This window comes from Pan troglodytes, chromosome 19, assembly GCF_028858775.2.
Source record: "Pan troglodytes isolate AG18354 chromosome 19, NHGRI_mPanTro3-v2.0_pri, whole genome shotgun sequence".
NCBI classification, from domain to species: domain Eukaryota; kingdom Metazoa; phylum Chordata; class Mammalia; order Primates; family Hominidae; genus Pan; species Pan troglodytes.
In genome coordinates this window covers 47539542-47566469 of record NC_072417.2, presented here as the reverse complement: position 1 = coordinate 47566469, position 26928 = coordinate 47539542, and the positions used below count along the sequence as shown (strand labels likewise).

The following is a 26928-nucleotide window of genomic DNA, read 5'->3' as shown; positions in this document are numbered from 1 at the left end:
GTGGCCTGGGGGGAGTCACTTAACTTCTCTGAACCTGGATGGTGGCTGCACCCCCGGGTTGTTGAGAGGACGATCTGAGGGCAGCTGTTGATGGATCTGTCCCCCAAGGCGCCCAGGACCCCGCCTGCTCTCCCTGTGTCTCTCAGGCGGCAGTTGCTGTGTGCTGCTCGGACTGGCCGGCTTGAGGCTGAGCAACCGGGCAGCCCCTGGGAGTGTTCCACAGCCTGGCCGGGCAGGCGGCTCCACCATCACCTGTTGCTCAGGTGTTTGGAGCAGAGCTCAGAGGCCGCGCCCGCTCCGAGGCCCAGACTAGTGTGGACGTGGCCAGAAGCTGGGTCACACAGACCAGGGCTGAATCCTGGCATTGCTGCCTCCTGCCTATGGGACTGGGACAAGTCCATTCTGGCTTCTGGGCCTCTAGGTCCTTGTTTGTAAAGCAGGGTGGCCCACCCCTCCCTGGAGGGCTTGAGAGGCCTGCAGAAGGCTGTGTGCAGCGCCTGGTCCACAGTGGTGCCAGCCCCCCAGGATGTTCTCTTGGGGCCTCAGTGTCTTCGTAACTGAGTAATGTGGCTGCAGGTGTGCTAAGGGACAAGGCTTTGTCTAGCTCTGAGGTTATGGTGTGACTGGACTGGGACTGGGGGTGCTGGGTCCCTGTGGGCGGGGAGGGGTGGGCCTGTCCAGCTCCTCCGTCGGGGCTAATGCTGGAAGGCCCAGGTCTCCCTGCTTCCAGCCTAGCCCAGCCAAGGCAGGCTGCCATCCAGATGTGGCTGTGGGCCAGGCGGTGCCATAGCCCCTAGCTTGCAGATGCCCTAGCCTGTCACTGACAGGCCAGTGTGGGGCCTTTAGTGGGGGCAGCACAGCCTGTGTGTCCCGGGGGTGGGCACGTCAGTGGCTGAGAGCAGGCTTTGTTCTGGCTGGCATGGATGCCCTGCTGCGGGGCCTGTCTTGGGGTGCCTGAATGTGCAGTAGGCTGGCCTGGAGCCAGGTGCTGCCTGCAGTGAGCTGAGGGTGGTGCTGGGAACAGGTGACACCCCTGAGCACTGCCCAGGTGCCAGGGTAGCAGCCTTGCAATCTTCCTTAGAGATGCGGGAAGCAGGGGCTGGGGAGGGCCCTCGGCTGAGGTCAGCCAGGGAGCAGCCCATGTCTGGGTGCCAGATCTTACCCTCTTTGGCACTGCTGGTGACCAAGAAGCTGCAAGCATGGCATGTGGGTGGACACTGTAGAATGGGGCATGTGGGTGTCAGGAGGGTGGTGGGACCCAGCTTGGGGTGTTCGAAGTGGGTGGCGACAGGGGTGGCAGGCCGCATTCTAGGCCCTGGGAAGGACAACAAGAAGCAAAAGAGAAAACGTCTCACGCCTGTAATCCCAGCACTTCAGGAGGCCGAGGCAGGTGGATCACCTGAGGTCAAGAGTTTGAGACCAGCCTGGCCAACATGGTGAAACCCCGTCTCTACTTAAAATACAAAAGTTAGCTGGATGTGGTGGCGGGCACCTATAATCCCAGCTGCTCAGGAAGCTGAGGCAGGAGAATCGCTTGGACCCAGGAGGCGGAGATGGCAGTGAGCTGAAATCGCGCCATTGCATTCCAGCCTAGGTGACGAGAGGAAGATTCTGTCTAAAAAAGAAAAAAAAAGAGAAAAGAAAAGAAAAAAAGAAAATGTGCTACCCTTAGGGAGTGGTGGTCTCAGGGCGGGGTTGATGGTTGAGTGCCCCTGGCTACGTTATTGTTATTGCTGCCGCCATTGTGCCCTTAGAAAGGGCAGTGCTGTGGATATAGCAGGGATGGGACATGGGTCTTCCTGGGGCACAAGGAGGCCTCTGGTGCCAAGGTGGCGAGGCAGTGGCAGGATGTCTTGCGGGAGGGTGTCCAGGGTGGGTTTGAGGGACAGCCTGGGGCCAGGGGCTGTGACCGGAAGGGGAGTCCGCTGGAGGAGGCTGGGAGGTGAGGTCCGAGGGGTCAGGAGCTTCCCTGTGCAGGTCCTGCATGTCCTGGGGGGCCTCTGGCATTGAGCAGGGGAGGGATAGGCACCGACTCAGCTTCCACAGGCCCTCTGTGGCTGCCATGGAGACTGGGGGGCCATCGGCAGAGGCAGAGAGGCTGGCAAGTTGTGCCCCGAACTGGCTGGGCAGGCACTGTTAGATTCAGGCCTTGAGGGTGGGAGAAGGGGTCAGATCCTAAATAGACTCTTCAGAGCCCTCAGTGTGGGAGTGAGGTGTGGGGCTGAGGTTTTTGGCTGGAGCTGCTGGGGGCCTGAAGGGGGTGGCCACTCGCACTGGGAAGGCGGAGTGGGGAGCTGGCTTAGGCAAGACCAGAGCACGATCGTGGGTCAATCAGGGTGGAAGCGTCCTCCAGTCACGTCTGGGGGCCCTGGGATGGGGGTAGAGGAGCCCGGAGCCACCAGCCCAGCCAGACATGCTGTCGTCTCTGTTGCAGGAGCCGCCCTGCCTGGAGCTAGCCTGGGGGCGAGCCAGGGTCCCCCAACCCCCGGGATGACCGCGGCCAGCCGGGCCAACCCCTACAGCATCGTGTCATCGGAGGAGGACGGGCTGCACCTGGTCACCATGTCGGGCGCCAACGGCTTCGGCAACGGCAAGGTGCACACGCGGCGCAGGTGCCGCAACCGCTTCGTCAAGAAGAATGGCCAGTGCAACATTGAGTTCGCCAACATGGACGAGAAGTCACAGCGCTACCTGGCTGACATGTTCACCACCTGTGTGGACATCCGCTGGCGGTACATGCTGCTCATCTTCTCGCTGGCCTTCCTTGCCTCCTGGCTGCTGTTCGGCGTCATCTTCTGGGTCATCGCGGTGGCACACGGTGACCTGGAGCCGGCTGAGGGCCGCGGCCGCACACCCTGTGTGATGCAGGTGCACGGCTTCATGGCGGCCTTCCTCTTCTCCATCGAGACGCAGACCACCATCGGCTACGGGCTGCGCTGTGTGACGGAGGAGTGCCCGGTGGCCGTCTTCATGGTGGTGGCCCAGTCCATCGTGGGCTGCATCATCGACTCCTTCATGATTGGTGCCATCATGGCCAAGATGGCAAGGCCCAAGAAGCGGGCACAGACGCTGCTGTTCAGCCACAACGCCGTGGTGGCCCTGCGTGACGGCAAGCTCTGCCTCATGTGGCGTGTGGGCAACCTGCGCAAGAGCCACATTGTGGAGGCCCATGTGCGCGCGCAGCTCATCAAGCCGCGGGTCACCGAGGAGGGCGAGTACATCCCGCTGGACCAGATCGACATCGATGTGGGCTTCGACAAGGGCCTGGACCGCATCTTTCTGGTGTCGCCCATCACCATCCTGCACGAGATTGACGAGGCCAGCCCGCTCTTCGGCATCAGCCGGCAGGACCTGGAGACGGACGACTTTGAGATCGTGGTCATCCTGGAAGGCATGGTGGAGGCCACAGCCATGACCACCCAGGCCCGCAGCTCCTACCTGGCCAATGAGATCCTGTGGGGTCACCGCTTTGAGCCCGTGCTCTTCGAGGAGAAGAACCAGTACAAGATTGACTACTCGCACTTCCACAAGACCTATGAGGTGCCCTCTACGCCCCGCTGCAGCGCGAAGGATCTGGTGGAGAACAAGTTCCTGCTGCCCAGCGCCAACTCCTTCTGCTACGAGAACGAGCTGGCCTTCCTGAGCCGTGACGAGGAGGATGAGGCGGACGGAGACCAGGACGGCCGAAGCCGGGACGGCCTCAGCCCCCAGGCCAGGCATGACTTTGACAGACTCCAGGCTGGTGGCGGGGTCCTGGAGCAGCGGCCCTACAGACGGGAGTCAGAGATCTGAGCCAACCTTGGCCGACATGCAGCATCCACCCCCGGCCGGGGAGAGGCCCCGCGGTCGCTCAGGGGCCCCGGGTTTGAGCAGAACGGGCCCAGTGCCCTGGGTTGCAGACTCAGTAGCGTTTTAGTCGTTTTATGTTTCTTTGCAACGGCCTCAGAAGGTTGGCCGGAGAGGGGGCAGCCAGAGCGGCAGCCCCCGGCCTCAGAGGCTATCACAGGCTCAGGGCAAAGAAGTGGCCTCCTGGGGGGCCAGGCCACGAGGGCCAGGGCTTCTGCCTGAAGATGGAGCTGCAGCCTGCGGGGAAGCAGCTCAGCTCGATGGTGGGCCCAGCCTCTGCTGTCCAAGGCTGGCTAGCTGCGGTGCTCCTTGCTGGTTTTTAACTTGGGGAGAAACACCGGGTTTCAGCTTTCTTGACCTTAGCTTGGGTGAGACTGTTTACAAAAAAAAAAAATTACCATGCAATTGAAAAAATTTTTTTTTAATTCACAGGGGGCAAAAAGAACAATTAGAATTCCATGGGTCTGCCAGGATGCAGCAGCTGGCTGGAGGCTCCAGAGGGTTCCCCGAGGTGGGACTGGCCTCTCCCCGTGTGTGTGGGCACCACAGTCCCTGGGCAAGCAGGGTGCTCTGGGACCGCACTTCATCGAGCTCACGAGCCGGCTAGGCTCTGTTTGTGATAGAAAAATCAAGACCATGTTAATGATCGTAATAAAAGCTTTCTACTGTCGTTGGGGTGGTGGGTGGGGCTGGGAAGAAACTGGTTTGAGCTTTTAGAGTTTGCCTTTGTACCTTAGAGATGTGTCTCAGGGCCAGGCATGGGACCTGCCATCGAGGGTTCCTCCACCCACCCTCGATTTTCCTGTTTTGCTTCTCTCTCCATTTCTGTCCAGGCCTCCGCCCAATTCCACAGTGAGGGGTGGTTAGGAGCTATAGGCCGGGATGGCTCCTTGGGAAGGGAAGTCGGGATCCCAGGCTAGGAGGAAGCTGGCAGCCCCGTCCCCACTGGGCCCACAGTGTGAGTCGTGCCTTAGAGACTCCGGGTTGTCCTGTTTTTTCTGGGCTTGCTCATTTTCCCCCAACCCTGTCCCACCCCACCCCTCCCATACCTCCACTGCTGAAGTTCCTCCAGCCCCTCTGTCTGCCTTGTGAAGGTGGCAGGGGCCAGGTCTGCCTGACATAGGACCACATCCTGTCCCTCCCTCACCTGGAGCAGCACAGCGGAGTTCAGGCAGGGCACAGCCAGGCCCTGGTCAGCGCTGAATGGCAGAGGAAAGATCTTAGGAAAGGAGAGGAATCGCCACCCCCTCCTGCCAACTGGGATGACTGGGGAGGGCCACGCTCATTCAAAGCTGAATCAGAAACCAGCCATGGAACAGAATTCCTGCCGAGGCTTCCAGGGCCGCTCCTCCACCACCCTCCCCCAGGTTGAGGCACTGTGGCACCCTCATCAGGAAGAGGTTTGGGGTCCCCTTGTTGTCACTGCTGGCTCTGCCACCCCATCTTGTTCATGGCAGCTGGTTGGGTCAGGTCCATGGTAGAGCCAGGCCCTTCCCAGGGCTGCGGAGAAAACCTGCTCTCCTCTAGTCGGGCCTCTCCAGAAGCCGGTAATCAGAAAGGATGTGTCTCCTGCTCCAACTCTGCCCCCGAGACAGCTCAGAGCCAGAAGGCACCCCGAGACAGCTCAGAGCCAGAAGGCACCCCGAGACAGCTCAGAGCCAGAAGGCACCGAGGACTCTGCCCCAAGTGGGGAAGCTGAGGCAGAGAGCAGAGGGGGTCATGCAGTGAGTGGGTGGGGTGCAGGAGACAGAGAGGGGCTGGGGGCATGGGGTGGGGGTGTCTGCCTCTTCCCTCCACCTCCTCCCCTCCTTAGCAGCTGAAGACTCAGCCCTGAGGTCTGGGGCAATAGAAGTCAAGACACCCGACCCCTACATCCTGGAGTAGGCCCGACTCAGCATCCTGCCCCAGCTTCAGCCCCACACTCATTTCTGGCATAGAAGATTCCGCCGAGGCAGCTCTTTCCTCTCGGGGTCTGCCAAGGGTGCCTCAGCTGGTTCCTGCTCCCAGGCCTAGCCCCGAAGCCTTAGGGGCTTTCTCAGCCTTAGCCCTGGGTACTGGGGTGAAGTTGGCAGGGGAGAGCTTGACACTTCACCTCCCTGATGGCCATGCTGAGGGACAGTGGTGACCCTGGTCACTTGGTGCTGGTGTAGGGGCCTGTGCCCTTCCAGGGCCAGTGAGACAGCCTTCTACTCCCCCGACCCAGAGCTGAGTCCGAGGACCCCAGGCCCACCCCCTGGCCCTCTTGGAGGTCTGTGCTCTTACCTCCCAGCCCCCACCCTGCGGGAGAGCAGCCCCAGCGCCTCATCTCCCCAAAGGCGGCAGATGCTTGATTCTCCTGCCCTCTTTCTTCCTTCCCTCGTATTTATTTATTTATTTATTGCTTGTGCTAAAGACCAAAATAGTCTCCCTCTTTAGTGCACTTGAAGCGGGAGGGCGGATGGGATGAGCCAGGAGCGAGGAAGACTTGGCCCCTGGGGAGTGTGTGTGTGGAGGCGTGTGCCTGTGTGAGCCTGCATGCATACATGTGTGGTGCACACATGCACACTCGGCTCTTCATGTGTATGACTGGGTTAGTAATACAGATACGTGATCTATACGTGTGTGTGTGTGTGTGTGTATGCAGGTGGTTATGTGTCTCTCTACCCCCAGGTGTTTCCGTGTGCAAGTTTCCTATGAGGGGGGCTGTGAGGGTGGGCACCCACCCATCAGGTTGGGCACTGGCACAGGTGAACCCCACAGTCCCCGACCCTCTGCCCTGATTATGCACGTCTGCTCCTGAGCGGAGCTTGTGTTCCAGGATGAGGCATCTGGAGGTGAGCGTGTGCGTCCGGCTCGTGTGTAGGAGGCTGTGTGTGTGCCCATGTGAAACCATGTACTTGAGTGTGTGTCTGTGTGCAGCCTATGCCTGCTGCTCAGAGCACGGTGGCCACCCCCTGAGCCTCTGCTGGTGCTGTGCTGCGCGGTCCCCACCCAGAGGGTCCTGGGGGGCGGGGAGGAGCCACCGTTGGGAGGCCCCTGTACGAGGTGTCTGCCCTGCGTGAGGTCATAGAATGTCAAATTATTTTAAATGGTGAAACTGGAGAATTTTCATGTTATTTTCAATACATAGCAGTATCTAAAGACGTAGGCGATGAGACTAGACCACATTAAATGCATTTTGATCTCTTTGAGGTCCCCTGTGTCGAGATGTGTTTTCTGAAGGTCCCCTGCATGGCTCCACAGCGTGCTGGGCGTCCGCCCAGCTTCCTCAGCCTCTGCCTTGGGTGGGGGTTTCCTGGGGCTTCCTCATGGGTGAGGGTGGGGCATGGCGGCAGCTGTTGGGAGATGGAACAGAACTCAGCCTCCTTGCAGCTCCCAGTGGTCTCCAGCAAGCACACAGGGCTTGTCCCATGATGTCACCTCTCCCAGGTGGCAGGGCCGAGCCTCCTGCCTTCCCTTCCTTCTGCAAGGATGTGCTGGGTGCCTGCTGTTGCAGCAGCGCCCTCCCCAGCTGGGGGAGGCTGACCTGAGACGGGCAACTCCTTTCCCAGGAGGGGAAGCCCTGCTCCAGCTTGTAGCAGGCAGGGGCTGAGGAGGAGTTTCAGAGCGTGCCAATGTCTCCACTGAGGTGACGAGACAAGCCTGGAGTGGGGTGAGGGAACACACACGGCCCAGTTTTGGGAAACTAGACTTTCATCTGTACCTTGAGGCTCAGCCCCAGATCTCCAAGGTCTTCAGCAGGGACTTGTGGGGAGAGAATTCCTTCCCTTCCCAAACTATGTGAGTGGAGAGTTCTCCACTCCTCTGCATCAGCAAAGGACTCAGGGCACCCTCTTTCTGCAGGATTTCGATGATGATTCCAGACAACCCCGGATAAGAATCCCCTGCCTGAGTCATTCCTGGGTGATGGTGCCGTGCATGGCAGAATGTGGAGCAGGGGCTTGGGTGCCAGGGCCTAGGGGGTCATGAAGGCTTCCCAGTGGGAGCTCCCTTGGGTTGGACTTGGGGTGACCGGGGGACCCTGGAGGTGGCTTGGTTTGGTGGGGACCTCCTTTCTGACTCTGGGGCCCTCCTGGGACCCCAGTAGCAGGATCAAGGCCAACTGGGGCCAAAACACGGTGGCATCTGTCTCCACTCCACTCAAGCCCTCCGGGCCATTCCCATGGCGCTGACTGATAGGCATGAGGCCCTGGCCCCAGTTGGTGCTCAACAAATGCTTATCGTAGAGTCTCCAGGTGTGCTGTCCTGGCTGTACTAATGCCGCAAAGGGCCCTGGGTCAGAATCCAGGCCACTCATTTGCTGGGGGACCTCCTGTGAATTCCTTTCCCCCTCCAGCCTCGGTCTCCTGATCTGCAAAAAGGGAGTGTTCATAAGAATGGCCAGCTCACAGGTTTGTTGGAAAGGAGGAGAAAGAACCCTGACATAGTGAGTGCTCCTCGGTGCCTGCCTTCTGCTAAGTTAGATTGCACTGGCACTGCCCGCCCTCCTGAGGGGCACGCGGAGGTGCTGCTCTGGCTCAAGGTCACAGCAAGGAACACATACCCCAGGCCTAACCTCAGGTCTGCGTGACTTCCATGCACTTCCCTGCCTCTCCAGGGATGATGTGAGCCCAACCCAGAATCTGCTTTAAAACAGGTAGAGCTGGGGTGGGGGTGGAGAGCTTGTGAGTGTTCACTGAGCGCCTGCGAGCTTGAAGTTTGAGGTCTGTCAGGCCCCGCCCTTGATCTTGGGCTGGCCCGTGTCAGCAGGCCTCAGAGGCACTGCTAACCTATTTTAGAGGAGGTTGGTCGAGGGAAGCTAAGGGACTTGCTCGAGGCCCCCACAGGGTAGTTCCTCAAGCTGGGATCTAAGCCAGGCCCTGGACCCTTCAGTCAGTTGACCCAGATGCTGCCACCCTGCTGGGCACTGGACACCTCAGGGCCTCTGCCTGCTGGTGACCAGGGCTGGGCTGCGGTCTCTGCCAGTGGAGGGATGCCCCAGCTGGGGCTTGCCCTGGACTCATCTCCACTTTGCCCTTCCTAAAACCGGTCTGCAGGGAGGACCCCCACAACTCGGGAGGAATCACAGTCCAGATCAGAGCTGCCTGTGTGCTCCCCAACAGCAGTGGGGGCCCCAAGGAGACACATCGGACCCCCTTCAACCCACTCTCCACCCAGCACCAGAGTGGTCTTCTTACAACCAGAATCAGGCCTTGCAGCCCCCTGCCTGAAACACCCCCTGGCTTCTCCCTAACACTAGCAATAAAACCCCAGCTGCTCCCTGCCCGCTTCACCACTGCAAGCCCGCCCTGTGCAGCCCAACCTTCCCTGCTCTCCCTCCTGCTCCTGCCCTTCTGCTGCAGGCACCCTGTCCCTTGGGTTCCCTGACATTCCACATGTCCCCCCACCCCAGGACCTTTGCATGTGCCTTCCCTCTGCCTGACACTTTCCCCTCAGGTCTTAGCAGACCCAGCTCCTCAATTTTCGAGTCTAGGCCTTCCCAGACCCAGTGTGAGGGATGGCAGATGCTCCCTCTGGAGGCAGTCATCACCCCCAGGCTTGCAGTCTGCTGTCCTCACCAGGCTGCAAGCTCTGCGGGGCAGGGACTGCCGTCTCGGTCCCCGCTGGTGCCCAGCGCCAGGAGCAGGGCATGGAGGAACTCCATATGTGCTTGGATGGGGGGTGTGGGCCCTGCAGGCGTCTCTCCCACACAGAGGGCTCTACAGGTCTTGCCACCTGAGGCCCCCTTTTTGCTGACCCAGCCAGGATGGGGCCCAGCCACCGGCCACACCCAGGGGAGAGCAGCCCAGCCTGGAGCAACTGGAACCGGGAACCAGGAACAGAGCGGGCAAGGGCTTTTGTGCTGAAGGCGATTTGAGCCCAAGGAAGGCTCTGGGTACTCCACCCGCTTTCCTCCTCGGTGCTGCCAAGAAAACATAGAAGGCGGCTCCCCTTTCACCCACAGCTGGACTGGGACCTGGATGGCCTGGCTTCTGGACTCTGCCCTTAAGTGTTTATGACTGGCCAACTCTGGGCCTCAGTTTCCTTCTATGGAACAAGAGCTCCATTCATTCCTTCAAACAAGTGTTTATGAGCTGCCACTGTGAGCATCAGGGGCCAGGTGGGAAGGAAGCCAGGCCCAGCAGATGGTGAACAAGAGTCTGGGCCTGAGTCCTCTACAAGTGGGGATTCTGGTGCAGGGGAAGGATAGGGGAGAGGGGAGCAGCCTAGGCAGGAAGGAGCTGAGGAGGGATGTGGGTGCCACTGGAGCCCATCACTGTCTGGCACTCCTAGGGGTGTGAAGAGGGGCAAGGGGTTGTCCTCCTTAGGTGAGGGGGGCGGGGCGGCGGTGGCGGCTGTTGCGCTCATCGGTCAGTCCTTGCCTGCAGCCACCCTGGGAGAGGAGGTGGCTCCTATGGATCCAGGACTATTCTCCAGAGGAGGGTAGCGGGGAGATGGGCACTCCTCCCAGGAACCGGATCTGGGTGGCCCCAACCATGTCCACTGCAGCAAGGAGCTACAGAGCAGCGTGGTCCCGGGATCCAGTGGGACACATGCAGGGGCTGCGTCCGGAGACACGGAGGCCTGGCTGGAGGGACTGAGGACCTCCCACAGGAAGTGACACTTCCTCTGGGATCTGCGGGATGAGTGGGTGTTTGCCAGGCACACAAGGAAGTGCTTCCCAGGGAGAGGGACAGGCACAACCAAAGGCCTTGCAGTGGGAGACAGCAGAAGGAAGATGCTTGGCTGGGGTGGCCGGGTTACCAAGAGCCCAAGGATCCTGTGCAGGGCCCAGCCTCAGTCTTGTTCCCAGCTCCTCCCCGGCCTCCACCATAGCCACAGCATGGCTGCATTGCCCACCCTGGAATGTCAGCCCTTGGGAGCAGGACTTTTTGTTCTGCTTTGTTCATAGCTGGGTCCCAGCCCCCAGAACTGCAAGCACCGGCATCCAGTAGGCACTCAGTAAATCCTTAGCTGCTTCAAGATGTAAAAGGACCTTCAAGCCAGAGTTGGTGCAGTGTGGGCTTGTCCCTGGGGTGCCTGGGACCCTGCTGCAGGGCAGGGTAGGGTGGTAACCACCAGTGACCAGGAGCAGGAAGGGATAGGGTCCACAAGGGGTCCCAGGGGCTCCTCTGCACAGCTAATGCCAGAGGTGCTGGGAGGTGGGCCACACAAGCAACCCCAGCCTCAAATTAGGGACCCACCGACCAGGATCCCCTGTGCTGTCAGAATAACATTTCGAAAGGCAACAAATAAAACACATTGAGTTTCAAAGGAAATCTGTTTTATTGAAATGCAGTTATCAAAATATGAACAGATACATTGGTGGTATACCAATGGCTCTATTTCCTCACGGACCTGCTAATGGCCTCTGCCTCCCTGGCTGGTGAGCACAGCCCCTCCCAAGGGGGCCAGCAATGTCACAGGGCATGGGAATGCCTCCTGATCTGTGGGCGACAGGATAGTAGGCACTGGGCACTGCTCACCCTTATCTGTCAAGGAAGAAATTGCAAAACTTCTCTGAGAGTGAGATGAAATTGAGATTGAATACTTCTCATTTCCCAGTGCACGTGCCCTGAGGCTTATCCCCAGACCCTGAGGGAGTTCAGGCCACAGGGGCTGGGCTGGGCCAGAGTAATTTCTTGAACCCAGTGCTGAATCTCAGAGTCAGAGCACTCCTGCCCGCCCCAACCCCCAGCCCCCAAGTCTACTCGACCTGAGGGAGGATGGGGTGCTCCCTACGGAACACCAGGACAGTTCAAGGGTCTTCGCCCTGCACTTGTTTGGAGGCTGCAATGGTGGGTCGTGGCTTTCACTTCATGGCTGTTAGAGGGCACTCCCTTTGCGCTTAGCCCAGAAGCCGTAAACACTATGAATGCCATGGACAAGTGAATAGCAGGGAATGAAAGCTAGGGGTCCTCTTAGGCATGACCCTATGCCAGTCCTGGAGCCACCAGAGAGGACATCTGAGGACTCTGAAGACCTTGGCTGCACTAACTTCTCTGTGCCTGTTCTCTCCTCTGTAAAATGGGGCTGATGATCATAAAGCCGCGGGTAAGAAGTAGGCAACCGCCTGTGGCTGCACCTGGCACATGGGCACTGCCTGAGCACCAGCTTTCCTCTCTAGCTGCCATGATATGGGGTACAAGCATCCCAGGTGGGGCAACCCTGGACTGGTGCTCTGTGGCTGGAGGAGAAAGGGAAAGCCAGTGGGGCTGGGCCAGTTAGAGCCAGGGAGGAGGAATAGGCTGGGGCTGGGGCTGGGATCTGCTGACTCCAAGTGTGATGGAAGCAAGAAAGACCCCTGACATGTTTGACTTTTCAGGATCATTCCTGTTGCCATGTAGGAAGCAGGCCAGGGAGGAGGGCCCTGGGATTGGGCTGAGTGTGCAGCCCAAAAAGGGGCCCGAGGAAACATCGCGGCATCCAGGCTGGTCTGTGGACTTGGGTGGGAGCAGCCAGGCAGATGGGGAGGACTAGGGAGGAGAAGCTTGCGGAGAGTGATGGCCTCTCTGGGTGCTTTAAAATGCAAACAAAGGCACAGCCACTTTGGAGGTTGGTTTGCAGTTTCTTGATAAAGTTAAATGTACACTTGTCAGACGATCCCACCTTTTGTCAACTAGGTACTACTCAAGAGAAATGAGACTCATGTTCACACAAAAACTTGTAAGTGGATGTTTATAGCAGTGTTACTAGTAATCACCCAAACAAGGAAGTGGCCCACATGTGCCTCACCTGGTGAGGGGACAAGCAAGCCATGGCCCACCCCGAGATGGAAGCGTCCCGAGCAGGGAGAAAGGAGGATATTGACACCTGGCACCACAAATGTGTCCCAAAGGAAGCAGCTGAGTGGAAGGAGCCAGGCCCTGCCACTTCCTGCTGTGGGTCCCACGTGTGTCCATGGAAGCTGTGAATAGAGTAGGGGATGGAGAACACATCCGTAGCTGCCAGGGGCTGAGGGTGGAGGCGTGGTTACCACGAGGGACAGGAGGCAGTTTTGGGGCTTGGTGTCTTGATCATGGCTACACGGATATGTGCACTTTGTCAAAACTCACAGGACGGTGCACAGCAAAGGATGAGTATAGGTACATTACACCTTAAATTTTTCTTAAAGTGGGGAAAGAAAAAGAAGTTGCCGCAAAAACCTTGTATGTTGAGCCACCAGCCTGTCTGGATTTCAGACACATTGGAGGAGAGGTCGGGTCTGTGGTTTGAGACTGGCGAGTCACCAGCTGTGGATGGAGTCAAGTGACTGAGAGATTAAAGACACCAGACACCTAGACACCGAGGATGTGGCAAGGCGAGGTTGGGAGAGGGCATGTGGGTGGAAGGCATTGGGAATGACAGAGGCAAATTGGTAGGAAGATTGACACACAGATAAAAAGAGACGGTTGGATGAGGCAGAAAGACAGGCAGAGAGACAGACGTGGACTAACAGACAGGCAGAAAGTGGAGACAGAGACAAATATCCACTAACAGCAACAGGTAGACAGAAAGATGCTGTAAAGATAGAAAGTTGTGTAAGTGGATGGATGGAGCTCAGGGTAGCTCTCAAGTGGACACAGACAGAAATGCAGACAGATGTCTTGGCTTACGAGTGCATGAACAGCCTGCCCTGATTTTTTGGGGCATTCTTCTAGATCTTGGATCTATGGTGTTGGCACTGACTTACGCCCTCTTTGGAGTCAGAGACGACTCCTCTCGCTCAGTGCCCTGCTCCACACTTCCCTGCTGCTGGGCCGGCCACTGCTGCACAAGTGGCTGCAGAAATCCCTCCTGGCAGGGACTAAGGCAGGCAGGCTGGGCTGCTGTGCACCCCGGGCCATTTTCTGAGTTGGGAAAAGGGTGCTGTCCAGGTGGTGTGGGCCCTGTAAAGGCAGTAAAGGGTTTCAAGAGGCCTGTCAGTGCATATCATCTGGAGTAGGGTGTGTGCTGGGGAACGGGGAGGAGGAGGACAGAGAAAACAGGAAACTTTGAGCTTGCCTGAGGAAGACCATCCACATGGATTATGAAGGATGGCTCATATTGACTGTATTTTCATCCAAATGTGCAAAACTAATTACTGAATTTTTTTACTGACCGGAAATAACTCCTGACTTACAGAATATTTTCATTTCCAAGTTATACTTTACCCTGAGTTACATAGCAGGCGCATCCGTAGTGATTCTGCACCCCACGCCCTCGCCAGCCCCTGGAAGACACTGGCTGGCCCTTGGCTGAAATGACCCAAATCAAAAGCCCCTGCCTTTCTGCTAATGGGCGTTGGGGAGATTGACCAGCAAAGAGCTATGGACAAGAAGCAGGACTGTACATTTAAAAAGGACAAAAATCAGAGCCCAGTCCCAGGCCTGGGCAGCTCCCATCAGCGTCCCATCCCCCTTGCTCTGAACCAGCTGTGGCCCGCACTTTTTCCCATGGTCATGCCTGGGAAATGAAGGTGCAGGGACATGCAGGCGAGCTGGGGTGTGGAGTCACATCTGTTTCCAGAACATTCATGCTAAGGGAGGAACAGGGTCCACATTGGAGAACATGGGGCGGGTGACTGGAAAAAGGGAAACTAGAGCCACTTTTATTGTTTCCTGGGGTAACAGAAAACTTGGAGCCACAAGTGAGTCCCGGGAGAGTTTGGGTTAACTGGCCCCGAAGCCATCCTGTGTCGTGTGTGTATGTGTGTGTGTATGTGTGTGTGTGTATGTGTGTTCCACTATGTGTTTTTCCCTGTGTGGCCTCTGTGTGTGTGTGTGTTTGCCTGAACTGGTTTCAGCGGTGAAAATCCTGGTGCTGACATGGACAGAATCCATGAAAGCATTTCGAGTCCTAAGTCAGCTGACCTATGTTGGGATGTGGCACATGTTGCATCGTCTGCCTTTGAAAAGGGATTTTCTGCGAGGGCTTGCAATGAAGGCACTCTGCTCAGAAAATGGCGGCAGGAAGTCATGCCCCCAAAAGGAGCCACCAGTGAATCCCACTATTAATTGTAAGTCTTAGATTCTGGGCTCAATATTGCCATTTTCATGATGTTCAAGTGATATAAAGGGCCAAACAATGTGAATCTCAAAACTAATGTGGGAATAGAATACTTCCTGCTCTTTGACTGTTTGACTAAGCACATACATCAACCTTTCCATATTTTTATTTACTTTATTCTTGCTTGTTTTGGGTTTAAGGGAAACTTTCAAGATAATTGTACCCTGAAGCCATTTTCCTGGAATGTGTCTAGGCAAGGGATTCCAACTGGAACCCGTGGAGGCCAGGAAAACACTAGTCATCAGGATGTATTGCTTCATCTGGGGAACACCGTAAGGGACTCAACTCCAGGCACTGGTGTCTGGCTTTTGTGCGTTTGCTAAATTGACATGACTCCAGGATCTGTAGCAGGCCCACACATCCTTGATGAATACAGTGAAGTCTTGTTTTTACCAGCACTCAGTTGGCCAAATATCCTTTCCAGCAACGAGATATCAGAGGACACAGTGAAGTTATTCAAATTAGGGTGGAAAAATCATAAAAATTCACTTAAAATCATGTTTATCGAAAGTCCCAGTGGGGTCAGGTTAGGTAGTAAATAACAATACAGAATGAATATTTTAATGAGATTCCAATTTTAAGCTTGTCTTTTTTCCTTTGTGTTTCATTATTTACTCATTGTACATTCACAGAAATACATTTGCTAAGCAAAGAGAATGACATTTGGAAGATAAGTGATTAAATAGTGTCTAAACTAGTTGCAACAACTGAAACCACCACCAGTAACATGGGCTGTTCATTGAACTCTGGCAACAATTAAACATCTATTCATCAGTATCTAAGATACAAAAATAAAACTTTCATCTCTAAAATAGTGAGGTATATGTTCAAACAATGCATCCTTAATTTTTTTTAGAGACAGGGTCTCGCTGTGTTGCCCAGGCAGGTCTTGAACTCCTGGCCTCAAGCAATTCTCCCACCTAGGCCTCCCAAAGTGCTGGGATTATAGGCGTGAGCCACCACGCCTGGCCATCCTTAATTTTTAAGACTCCAAATTAAGTTGGAATAGACTGATATATCTAAATCAGATGAAGCATGTTTCCCTTTAAACGAGGGAACTTACAAAACAGAAGTATTTTTGTTACGTGAGCTAAGAGGCAATAAAGCCTTATTTGACAGTGTGCTAGGTACCCACGATGGCAGCATGAAGACAAAAACAGGAGGAATCAAAGCAATTGTACTGTGCAGATAACATGGTTCTTTAGGGTCAAAGGAGGGCTTCCTTTGTGCTCTATTAATGAAGCATAGTATTCATGATGCGTGAGCGTGGAATGAAATCCCAATGTCCTTTGGCACAGAACCACACTCATTTCATGAAGTGTTCATGAACTGTTGATGGCTGCTTTTACAAAACCATGGCAGAATTGAGTAGTTGTGACAGAGACCATATGGCCTACAAAGCCTAAAATATTTAATATCTCACCATTTATACAAAAAGTTTGGAGATCTCTGATGTAAGCTCCAAGAAGCAGCCAACTTTGTCTGTTTTGTGCACAGACATTCTAGCTCATAAGGAAGGCACTTTTCAAATTATCTGTAATGGATGAATGGACAGACAGATGGGCGGATGGACGCACGGATGGATGGACAGTTCCCACACAGTGTTGGAGTTGACCAATGGTCAGACCATACATTTATGGCAGCAGAATCTACAACCTCATGGGAGCTTATCCCACAGGTTTCAGCCACTTACTGTGAAGCAGGATTAGAAAAGACCAAGAGTGGGGCTCTCCCAGGAAGAAGTGATAGATGGGGAGCAGGTGGTGCTGATGGAAGGGGCTGAGTGGGGTCCGTGGAGGCCACCATGGGTGAGGAGGACGTGGAGGCTACAGGCGCTGGTGGACAGGGGAAAGTTGGCATTAGATGCCAGCCTGCATGACCCGAGAATGCAGAGCAGCTCCTGTGATGAGGCTGTACCCAAACTCCACTTTCTAAATTGCATTTTCTGTCCCTTTCATCCGAATCATCCCTCACCTATCAAACGACTTTTCCACCCCTGGCTTCTCCTGTGCTCGCCCACCAAATGCAAGGGAGCTGTTTTCCTCATGCTATGGGCTGTGTCCCCGCAATTCATATGTTGAAGCCCTAACCCTGGTGCCTCAGAATGTGACTGCATTTGAAGATGGGATCTTTAAACAGGTAATTAAAGTGGAGTGAGGTGATGAGGGTGGTCCTAATTCAATCGGACTGATGTCCTTATAAGAAGAGATTAGGATGAAGGTGTGCACAGAGGGTCAACCATGTGAGGACACAGGGCGAAGACCGCCGTCTACAAGCCAAGGAAGAGCCTGAGGTGACACCGTTTCCCAGGATCCCCGTGGCAGACTGATTGCATTTGATCACTTCCAGGATGAAGAGGGCAGCAAGATGTTCTCCCTGGAAGAGGCACTTACTCTGAATATGGGCTTATCTTCTCTGCCCACAATCCTTCCATGGAAGTATGATCTGTTAACCACAGACCTTTTCACCATCATGGTGTCCCACTCAGAATTGCTCTGACTCAGGAAGCTACTTTATATCAAAGGAATGTGGCAATGGGTCAGTGCTTGTGGAATTCACTGATGCTGCCTTGTTCCCTGCCTTCCAAAAGCAGCTGATCTGGGAGAATAGTGGAATGGAGATTTTTCTCTCTGAGGCAAAGGAAAAAAAAAAGAACTTTACTTGATTATGACTTTCTCTCAATAGAAACACCATATTGCCAAATGCTGCAGACACTAATACGAATGGATGACAAGGCAGCAGTCCTTGCCAGCACACTCAAGCAGGGTCAGAGAAGACACATTGCAGTGGGTGGAATCACGGCCCCTGAATTATCCAGGCCCTCACCCCTGGAACCTAGGACAGTTCCCTGACACAGAGAAAGGCTCTTTGCAGATGTGATTTAAATTAAGGTCTTGAGAAGTGGGGGATTATGATAGATGACCCAGGTGGTCCTAAATGCAATCACATGTGTCTTTATCAGAGGGAGGCAGAGGGAGATTTTACTACAGACAGAAGAGGAGGTGGCCATGTGACCACGGAGGCAGAGGGTGGAGGTGGCCAGCAGCCACTAGAAACTGGAGGAGGCGAGGATTGGGGTCTCCCGGAGCCTGCGGAGGGAGCGCGGCCCTGCTGACACCTTGATTCTGGCCCAGTGAGGCAGGTTTAGGACTCCTGGCCTCTGAACTGTGACAGAATAAATATTTGTTGTCTTCAGCCACCAAGTTTGTGCTAATTTGTTACAGCAGCCACAGGAAATGAATATATCCATGCCAAAATTAATACATGCATTCCATTTTATATTCTTTTCCAACCTTAAAATAAAACCAACAAGTGCTTCCAGATTTTCTTTTATAATTCTCTTTGTGCATTCAGTTCAGTAAATGTTCAAAAGGGTAATACGTTTATAAAATGTGATGCCAAATTGCATAAAATTGACCAGACTAAAGGGGAAAATTTACCATTTTATGAAATAAAATATAATTTACAGATCACCAGCATTAATTTATATCATGTCCTGCTTTGGGCTTCCAAATTCTGTTGGCAATTTTACCCTGGAAAAATATCATGAACCAAATAGGAAAACTGGTATTCTAAATACACTTCCTTCATGTGACACATTTCTTGTGTGTGGATGTAATGAGAATTCAAAAAAAGAAAAAAAAGATGTGTTTTTATTCCTCCCTTTATTGCCAAAATTAAGGCAGTAAAAACAGGCACCAAAGGAATGAGTTAAGATAGATTTAGAAGAGGACAAGTGGAAGCCAGGCAGGGCAGAATTCTAAGATGAGGGTCCAAATCCTCACCCTCCTCCTTAGCGGTGGCCCTGGGATGTGATGCGATGTCACTCCTCTGATTATGGCACATTACATGGCAAAGACGATTTCCGCAGATGCAGAGATACAGGCTTTTCTGATGGTCTTCAAGCGGAAAAAGCCATGTTGTGGAGACAGCCACCTGGCAGGGAATGGATAGGCTTTAATCCTTCTTTAAATGTTTGGTAGCATTCAATAGGGGAGAATGCTGTAGTTTGCATGTTTGACCCCTTAAAAATCTCACATCGAAATTTATCCCCAGTGTTGGCGATGGGGCCTAATGGGAGGCATCTGGGTTATGGGGGTGGATTCCTCATGAATAGATTAATGCTTTCCCTCAGGGTGAGTGAGCTCTTGTTCTACTAGTTCCTGGGAGAGCTGGTTGTTAAAAAGAGCCTGGCACCTCCTCCCTCTCTCTCTTGCCTCCGGTCTCGCCCTGTGACCTCTGTGCACACTGGCTCCCCTTCCCCTTCTGCCACGAGTGGACGCTCCTTGAGGCCTCACCAGAAGCAGATGTTGGTGTCATGCTTCCTATACAGGCTGCAGAACTGTGAGCCAAACAAATCTTTTTTCTTTATAAATTACCTAGCCTCAGGGATTCCTTTATAGCAACACGTAACAGACTAAGGCATTTGCTGTTTTGTATAAATGGAATCACACAACATGTGGCCTTTTGTGACTGGCTTGTTTCACTTAGCATCATTTTTTCAGCATTCATCCATGTGGTTGTGTGTATCAGGACTTCATTCTTTTTATGGCTGAATAACAATCCATTGTATGTATACACCACATTTGATGCACTCCGCACTCCTTCATCTGTTGCTGGACACTTGGGTTGTTTACCCCTTTTGGCTGTTATGAATAATACTGCTATTAACACTGGCATGCAAGTATCTGTTTGAGTCCCTATTTTCAACGCTTTCGGGATTATACCTAGGCGTGGAAATGCAGGGCCATATGGTAATTCTATGTTTAACTTTTTGAGGAAACTCCATGCCATTTGCCACAGTGGCTGCACCATTTTCCATTCCCACCAGCAATATACAAGAATTCCAATTTCTCCACATCCTTGCCAACACTTGTTATTTTCCATTAAAAACATTACAGGCATCCTAGTAGGTGTGAAGTGCTATCTCATTATGGTTTTGAGTTTCATTTCCCCAGTGACAAATGATGTGAGAATCTGGTGGCCCAGTGGGCTGGGCGATCCGCTGGGCTGGATGGTGGGGAGGGTTCACCTGCCTCCTTCGTCCCCTCCCAGAGCTCAGGATGCTTTGTGATGTGGGCCTAAACTCTAGCCAGGAGAGCACATTCTCTGCTCAGGTGCTTGAGGTGGCTGTGAGCTTCAGATGATGAAGAATTTTGTTTGGTTTCTTCTGCATTTTAGTGAGCCCTGGAACTTTGGTTCCATTTTTTCATTTGTATGGAGTTGGGATCATCTTTCTGCCATCTGACTGCATTCGGTGGTGTCCATATTTGCCAGTTTGGAAAAAACATGTACCCAAATCAGGTAATGAAACCCAAGGGCTGCCCACTGAAGCAGTAGGCTTTCATCTTCCCTTCCCAACTCCCATTTTTCTAAATTTATTATTGGGATGGAAAGACATAGGGATGGGAACTCTTGGGAGATTTAAACATCAATAGTCCAGAATAGGTTGAGCAGGGCAGAGGCTGAGCAGGGCAGTAGTCTAGAATAGGTTGAGCAGGGACCCCCTGCTAGGCATGGGGCAGGCTTCCAGGGCTAAGCCCCACACCGCAGTGCAGGTTGTGGACCAGTTTCCCTGCCCCCTGCCACCTGACCAATGCAGGAGTCTCTGGGCCATGCCATTCCCTTTTGGTGGGCTGGGCTGGATAGTGCTGCTGGCCTCTGGCAGGCTGGTGGGACCCACAGGAGCTGTCTCAGGGGCTGGACCCTGCAGAATGCAGCCTGCATGTGCCTGAACAGCTGAGATTCCATGCCCCACAATTTAGAAATCCACGTAGAAAAGAATTCTTTATTTGAGATTGGTGGAGAAGGATCAGAAGACCATGTTTTTAAAATCAATGTATATATATGTAGTATGTATTTATTTTTTACTTAGTTTTGCACCTACACTACACACAGGATCAATCAATTTTAAAAATGAATAACACGGAAACGAGACAGATCTCAATGAAACCCATGTAAGATTATTGAGCACATGATTCTTAATCACGCTCTCTCAGCATCTCAAACTCACCAAAATGGACCTGCCTCCTGGATTCCGTGGCGAACAGGCTGTGAGAGTGTCCCTTCTGGTTCTGCTCACAGGCTACAGAGGGCAGCAAACAGGACAAGAATCTGTCTTCGACTCAAGAGCAGCCAGAGACCCTTAGCAGTGGAGGGAGAAATAGGTGTACAGGACTCAAGACCCCTCGCCCAGGAAGATGAGCAGGTCCTGCACCCCAGTTCCTGCCATGGGGTCCAATAAGAGGAACTTAGTGTCAGTGATTTCTTCTTCTGAAGAGAGGGAAGGGTAAACCTAGCCATGGCATGAAGCCTTGGGCAGAGCCCAGGCACACTGAGCAGCAGAGCCATCTCTTGGGTAAAGGGCATATGGACACCAAGAGACAAGTGAGCCATTGCCTGGAGCCTCCAGAGGATGGCAGGCTCGTGCCTGGAGCCAACACAAGGAAAAGAAGTCCACCCAAGGGGGTGCTCAAGGCCCAGGCAGAGCCACCCTGTGATTGCAGGGCACCCACTTCTGAGAGCACAGCAGAGGGAGGAGGGCTGCAGCTCTGTGCGCCTGAGTGTCAGAGAGCTCCACACAATAAGAAGGTCACAGGCGGCGTCCGAGAAACCAAGCAACCTTGCAGTAACCCACTCCCAGGCTTCTAGGGAATGTTTTCCCAGCCAGATCCTGACAGCCCGGAACAGAGCAGCAGGGCCATGGGCTATGCTCACACATGGCAGTTTCCTTGAGTCACCCAGAAAGTCCTCCTCCATCCTCAATCCCAGCAACATGATGGCCTTACTTCTCACTACCAGCCACGCTGAATCTTCCTGAATGGATACATTTATTTACCAAGGAAGGACAGTGTTTTTTCCTCTCTGTGCTGAGTTTGGGGGAAGTTTAGAATATCCCAGGAACTGGAGCTGAGGGAAAAGGTTGGCTTCAGCTCTTTCAGAGAGCCGGCTTGGACTTCTGGAAACTGACCAGCACCTGGCAGGAGGTTTGAAGCCATGTGGGACACCCATGGTCATCCCAGGTTTCTTCACTTGTTTCTGTGAATACTACCTTTAGAAAACCAATACAAAAAACAAAAAACAAACAAACAAACAAAAAAACAAAAAACAAACCCAAGCACTCAGGGACTTAGAAAGTGAGAAGACTCATCAAAGAACAAGCGTCAGGACCTGGTCTTGTCAGTCCTTCCGTGCCCTCATTCTACTGAACTGCATAGCCACCAGGGTGCCGGGGCTGCACGGGAACCAGACAGTCACAGTTCTACTGTTCAGTCTCCAGGGCAAAAAGAGACCAGAACCTTTACATATCCTGAACATGGAACTAAGATTTGGGAGTCTTGAGGCTCTAAGTTCAGAAGGGTGAGGAACAATGGCCATGACTGAATACTTGGGAGGAGAATTGCTTTCATGTGTCCCCAGAGATCCCATCCACCCCAGTTGGAAGCTGGGGACACCAGCACTGCTCCCTGACTCTTAGCTTAGCCTCAGCTGACCCCGAGCTTCCCCTGCCCCTCCCTGTATGGGAACCTAGCACTCCTGGCCCAGCCTGTGTCTTGACAGTGGGGAGGGAGGCTGAGGGGCAGGCAGGAAGGACAGAGCCCTGGCACACCTGGCAGTGGAAGGAGAAGCTGTTACCAGGCAGGGCAAAGAGCACAGGGAGCCCCACAGGTCTTCAAGTAGCACTCGCTTGCTCTCCAGCCACTGGAAGGAGCTGGTGCCATGCTAGAGACATGGAAATTAACTCACAGCCCACCACCTTTCCCCCACCACAAGACAGCCCTGCCTGAAAGTAGGCATACTTACCTTAAAAAAAAAGCTCATATGGACAGGCAAAGGAACTGGCAAAGCTAATGCAATTTTGAAAAACAAGGCCAGGGGAGGTGGCTCATGCCTGTAATCCCAGCACTTTGGAAGGGTGAGGTGGACAGATCACTTGAGGCCAGCAATTGGAGACTGGCCTGACCAACATGGCGAAGCCCTGTCTCTACTAAAAACACAAAAATTAGCTGGGCCTGGTGGCACACACCTGTAATCACAGCTACCCGGGAGGCTGAATCGCTTGACCCCAGGAGGCAGAGATTGCAGCGAGCCAAGATTATGTGCTCCAGCCTGGGCAACAGAGCGTGACTCTGACTCAAAAAAAAAAAAAAAAAAGAAAAGAAAAAAAAGAAAGAAAACAAGAATAAAGTTGCCCCTATTTCAACACTTATTACACAGTGAATAAAGACTGTGCCCATAGGCAGAGGGACAGACACTTCGATCAACAGGACAGAATGGAGACCCAAATTAAAGTGCCCAAGTGATTTTTGACAAATGTGCTCAAGCAATTCATGGGGGGAAAGATGGCCGCTCTGTCACATGGAAGTAGGGAAATCGCACATCACAGGCACAGCAAGCAGGCAGGCAGAGAGAGAGCTCTTGACCTAGACTCTGAAGCCTCACCGTGTACAAACATTCACTCGAGGTGGATCACACACTTCAATGTGAAACGCAAAACTGGAAAACTTTAGGGAAAAGGATTCTAAGAGAAAAGTTAGGTACCTAGGGCTAGGTAAAGATCTTTGAAGGCTTGACCGCAAAAACACGATCTGTAAAGAGAAGTGGATAAATTGGAAGTCATCAAAATAACTCATGCTCTATGAAAGACCCTCTTAAGAGGATGAAATGACTAAACACAGACTGGGAGTCTGATCCAGGACTCACATCCAGAACATATAAAGAACCCTAAAAACTCTTCAATAACTTGATTGGGCCATGATCAGCCTCCTGGCCTCCCCTCCCTGCCTAGAAGTTCCCAGGCTCCTGGGCGCCCTCTTGGAATTAGAGAATCTTTCGGGGTCCCTGGAGTGACTTTCCTTCCTGCATGTATGACAGGAAGGGGAACCCAGGCAGGAATTTACAGACACTGTACTCGTCCTAATGGAATGGGCATCTATTGCATAAGACACATCACAAGCCACTGCCCAACAGCAGAGAGACTATGGCAAGGACAAGAGGGACATGCTGCATGGGGCAGGTTGCAGGCCAGAGTGCAGCCATGCTCCAGGGCCTCCCGGGGAGATGGGGTGCACGTCCAGGTGGGAGAAATGGGCTTTCAGGACAAGAGGAGGGATGGCTTTCCAGGGCTGGGGCCAATTCCTTCCTCAGCTTCCATCGCTCAATTTCACATTCTTCCTCCTCACTCACCACAGTCATGGGGGCTGAATTTCTGAATTCCTAAGACTCCCCTCTCCTGGGGAACTGGTGGCTGTCCTGCCCACCTCTCGGATGGCTCCTCCCATCCCTGGCCACATCCACCCCTGGATGCTTCTTGCCCTCACACAGTCCCACAGCCAGCCCCAAAACTGAGCGCCCACAGTGTTTAGAATCCTGCAGCCGCTGGCCCCAGGCTTTGACTCCATGGGCTGAGGCCTTTAAGGACATCAGCAGGACCGAGCCAAAGGAGTGCCGTCCACTCAGCCAGAGAACACTGATGCAGGGAGATGGAAATAGGATTTAGTTACTGAGACCTTGTTTACACAAAAATATTCTAAGAGAACTCATAGATGGGAGGGAGTAAACCAGTCTCTGTGGCCCATGGAGAGAGGCTCAGGACAAGTGGGGTCATGGAGAGGAGCCGGGAGCAGAGGATGAAAAGCAGGAAGTTTCAATGTATGTGGTTTAAATGGCCTGGCTCAGCAGGACCCCAGGGGTTCCAAGTCCACTCCTGGTGAGGCCCTGAATAACTCGTCTCTGCAGGCAGCAGGGAGCCACTGCAGGTTTGGGAGGGAGGGAGGGTCATAATGAATAGTGGGTTTGAGAGATTCCTAGGGCGTTTTCTTCCTAATCTCATGATGGGGTTAGGTAAGCAGCCTCGGCCTCAACCCTGCTCCTGCTGCTGCCTCTGCCCTCAGATTCTGCCTCTGGGTCTCTAGGCAGAGGTGCTGTTGCCCCGGAGAGGGTGCTTGACCTTCCAAGGGTTCCCGCTGCTCAGAGGCACACAATTTAGCATATAATTAGAGCATCGAACAGGGAATACTGTGCTAGTTCCTAGGAAACATTTCCTCTGGGCACAGTCCGCCGCATATGCTGCAATTGCACCCAATGGCCCACCCACAGGCTTTGATATCACAGATCCATTTTAGACCCTTTCTCACAAAGGAATGGAAAGAAAAGAAAGTTGAATGCAAATTAAGTACACTCTGTCACAGCCTCGCTATCAGGGTTTCCTGGATCTACAGCATATAAACCTTTCAAACATCACACTGACTACAAAGCAGTCATCGGAATGATCCTTTTGCCAAATATTCAAAGAAAAGAAGCGCAAAGCATGTACAAAGGTTCCAGAGGGTGCAAAGAAAGCCTTTCTATTGCTAGGCATAAAGCTATCACAAAGCAACAGGGCTGTGAGGGTCCCCAGAACAAATTAGTATATACAAAAAGACTAAGTTGCTCCCTTCCACTGGAGCTAGGAACACCTTGAAAAAAATGAACTGGGGTTGAAGGCAGCTGACTCAATTACATATATCTATATCTACACACACACACACACACACACACACACACACACACACACATTTTGCCAGATCTAAAATATACTACAAAGTGCCTCTACTAAAGCCATAATATACAGCACAGCAATAGACCAGCTGACCCATGAAGACTACAAAGTCTGGAAATATCCCAGCTATGTGTGGGAATTTGATATATGATAAAGGCATCATGTCAAATCACTGAGGAAAAGATGGACTTTTAAATAAATGGTGCTGGGAAAACTAGATGGCCATCCTGAAAACAATGAGATTGGGTACACATCTCACATGTCACACAAGATCAAACTCCAATCGACTGGAGATTTAAATGTGGAAACTGAAACCATGTAAGAACCAGAAGTGAACATGAGTAATTCTATGAAAACCTGGGTGTAGAGAAGGCTTTTATCATTATGCTTCAAAGAATCTGATGCACTCACAGAATGAACTAGCAAATTAATACATAAATATTAAATGAAACCTTTTTACATGGCCAAAAACACCATAAATGACAGCAAAATACAAGTAAAAAATTGGGAGACAATGTTTGCAGCAGATAGAAGGTTAATCTAGCTAATATTTAAAAAGTCTTGAAATTGACAGAAAAAAAGAAAAATGTGAATACAAATGGTCCTCAAAGCATCTTTGAATATTTGCAGCTCAGATGCAGAGACCCTAGGGAATCCTGCTGTTGGCCACCTGCAGGAGGAAACGAAAATGAGACTGCTCAGGACTGCGGGGTGACCCCTACAGTTCTCCTTGGACATGGCCTGTTCAGATTCAAACCCAACCCACACCTCAGGTGTGTAGAAGAAGCCTGGTGAGGGCAGGAGGGGGCAGCGAGGGTCCACAGAACATTCAAGTCCACCAGATGTGGCCCACCCTGAGGGCTGGGATCCCAACCTAGGCACTTGGTGGCTGAGGAAACCATGGTGGGTGTTTGGATGACTCTGCCTGGGCCTGTGTCCAAGGATGCAAATGACTACCCTCAGTGATTCAACCAAGGCCAGGGAGGCCTCGCCTCAGTCGGGGAGCAGCAGGTGGCAAACTGGAGCCCAGGCTGGGCAAACAGGAGCCTTGGCTGAGTTAGTGTGACCCAGGATGAGTCAAGGCTGAATGAGTTGAGTGTCCAATCCTCTTGCTGGTGGGTGGGGATCACGTCCCCTCAACTGGAAACAGGGCGGGCTCTGAGACAGCTGTGCCCACTGAAGGGCGGGGAAAGATTCACCTGCTGGTTTCTGGCCCAGGACTGAGGACACTGGCACCTTTCCCTGCCTGTCTCTTGGGACTTTCTTTTCATGATCCCTGAGCCTCCATGGAAGAAGTCCAACCACCTGAGACCAGCAGGCTGGAGGCCAGGTGCAGGTTCTCTGGAAGCAACCCTTCCAAGGCACAAGTGCGGCCATCCAGGTCTGAAACCAGCCCAGACACCACTGAAAACCATCATGCGTCCCAGGTGGAGACCACATAGAGCAGAAGAATCTTACAGGAAGGACTTAGGATTCCTAGAAGTATTCTTGGTATGACGGTCATACAAGACCATAGAAAGACACACAGGTATTATAATGGTTGAGTTTGTTCCATG

At 53.1% G+C, this 26928-nt stretch overlaps 1 protein-coding gene across 3 annotated transcripts in view; it reads left to right on the top strand.

Moving 5' to 3' along the window:
• The window catches only part of KCNJ12 (potassium inwardly rectifying channel subfamily J member 12), an 80091-nt gene that overhangs the window by 36779 nt on the left and 16384 nt on the right, over positions 1-26928 (top strand). For 2 of the 3 annotated variants that reach the window (XM_024350411.3, XM_016930798.4), the window contains one exon: positions 2435-7016. The exons of the other annotated variant lie outside the window; for it this stretch is intronic. In XM_024350411.3, coding sequence (XP_024206179.1) covers positions 2435-3792 — 1358 coding nt within the window. In that variant the 3' untranslated portion in view covers positions 3793-7016. Of the gene's footprint in view, positions 1-2434; positions 7017-26928 lie in introns of those variants that run through there. 3 annotated transcript variants of the gene reach the window in all.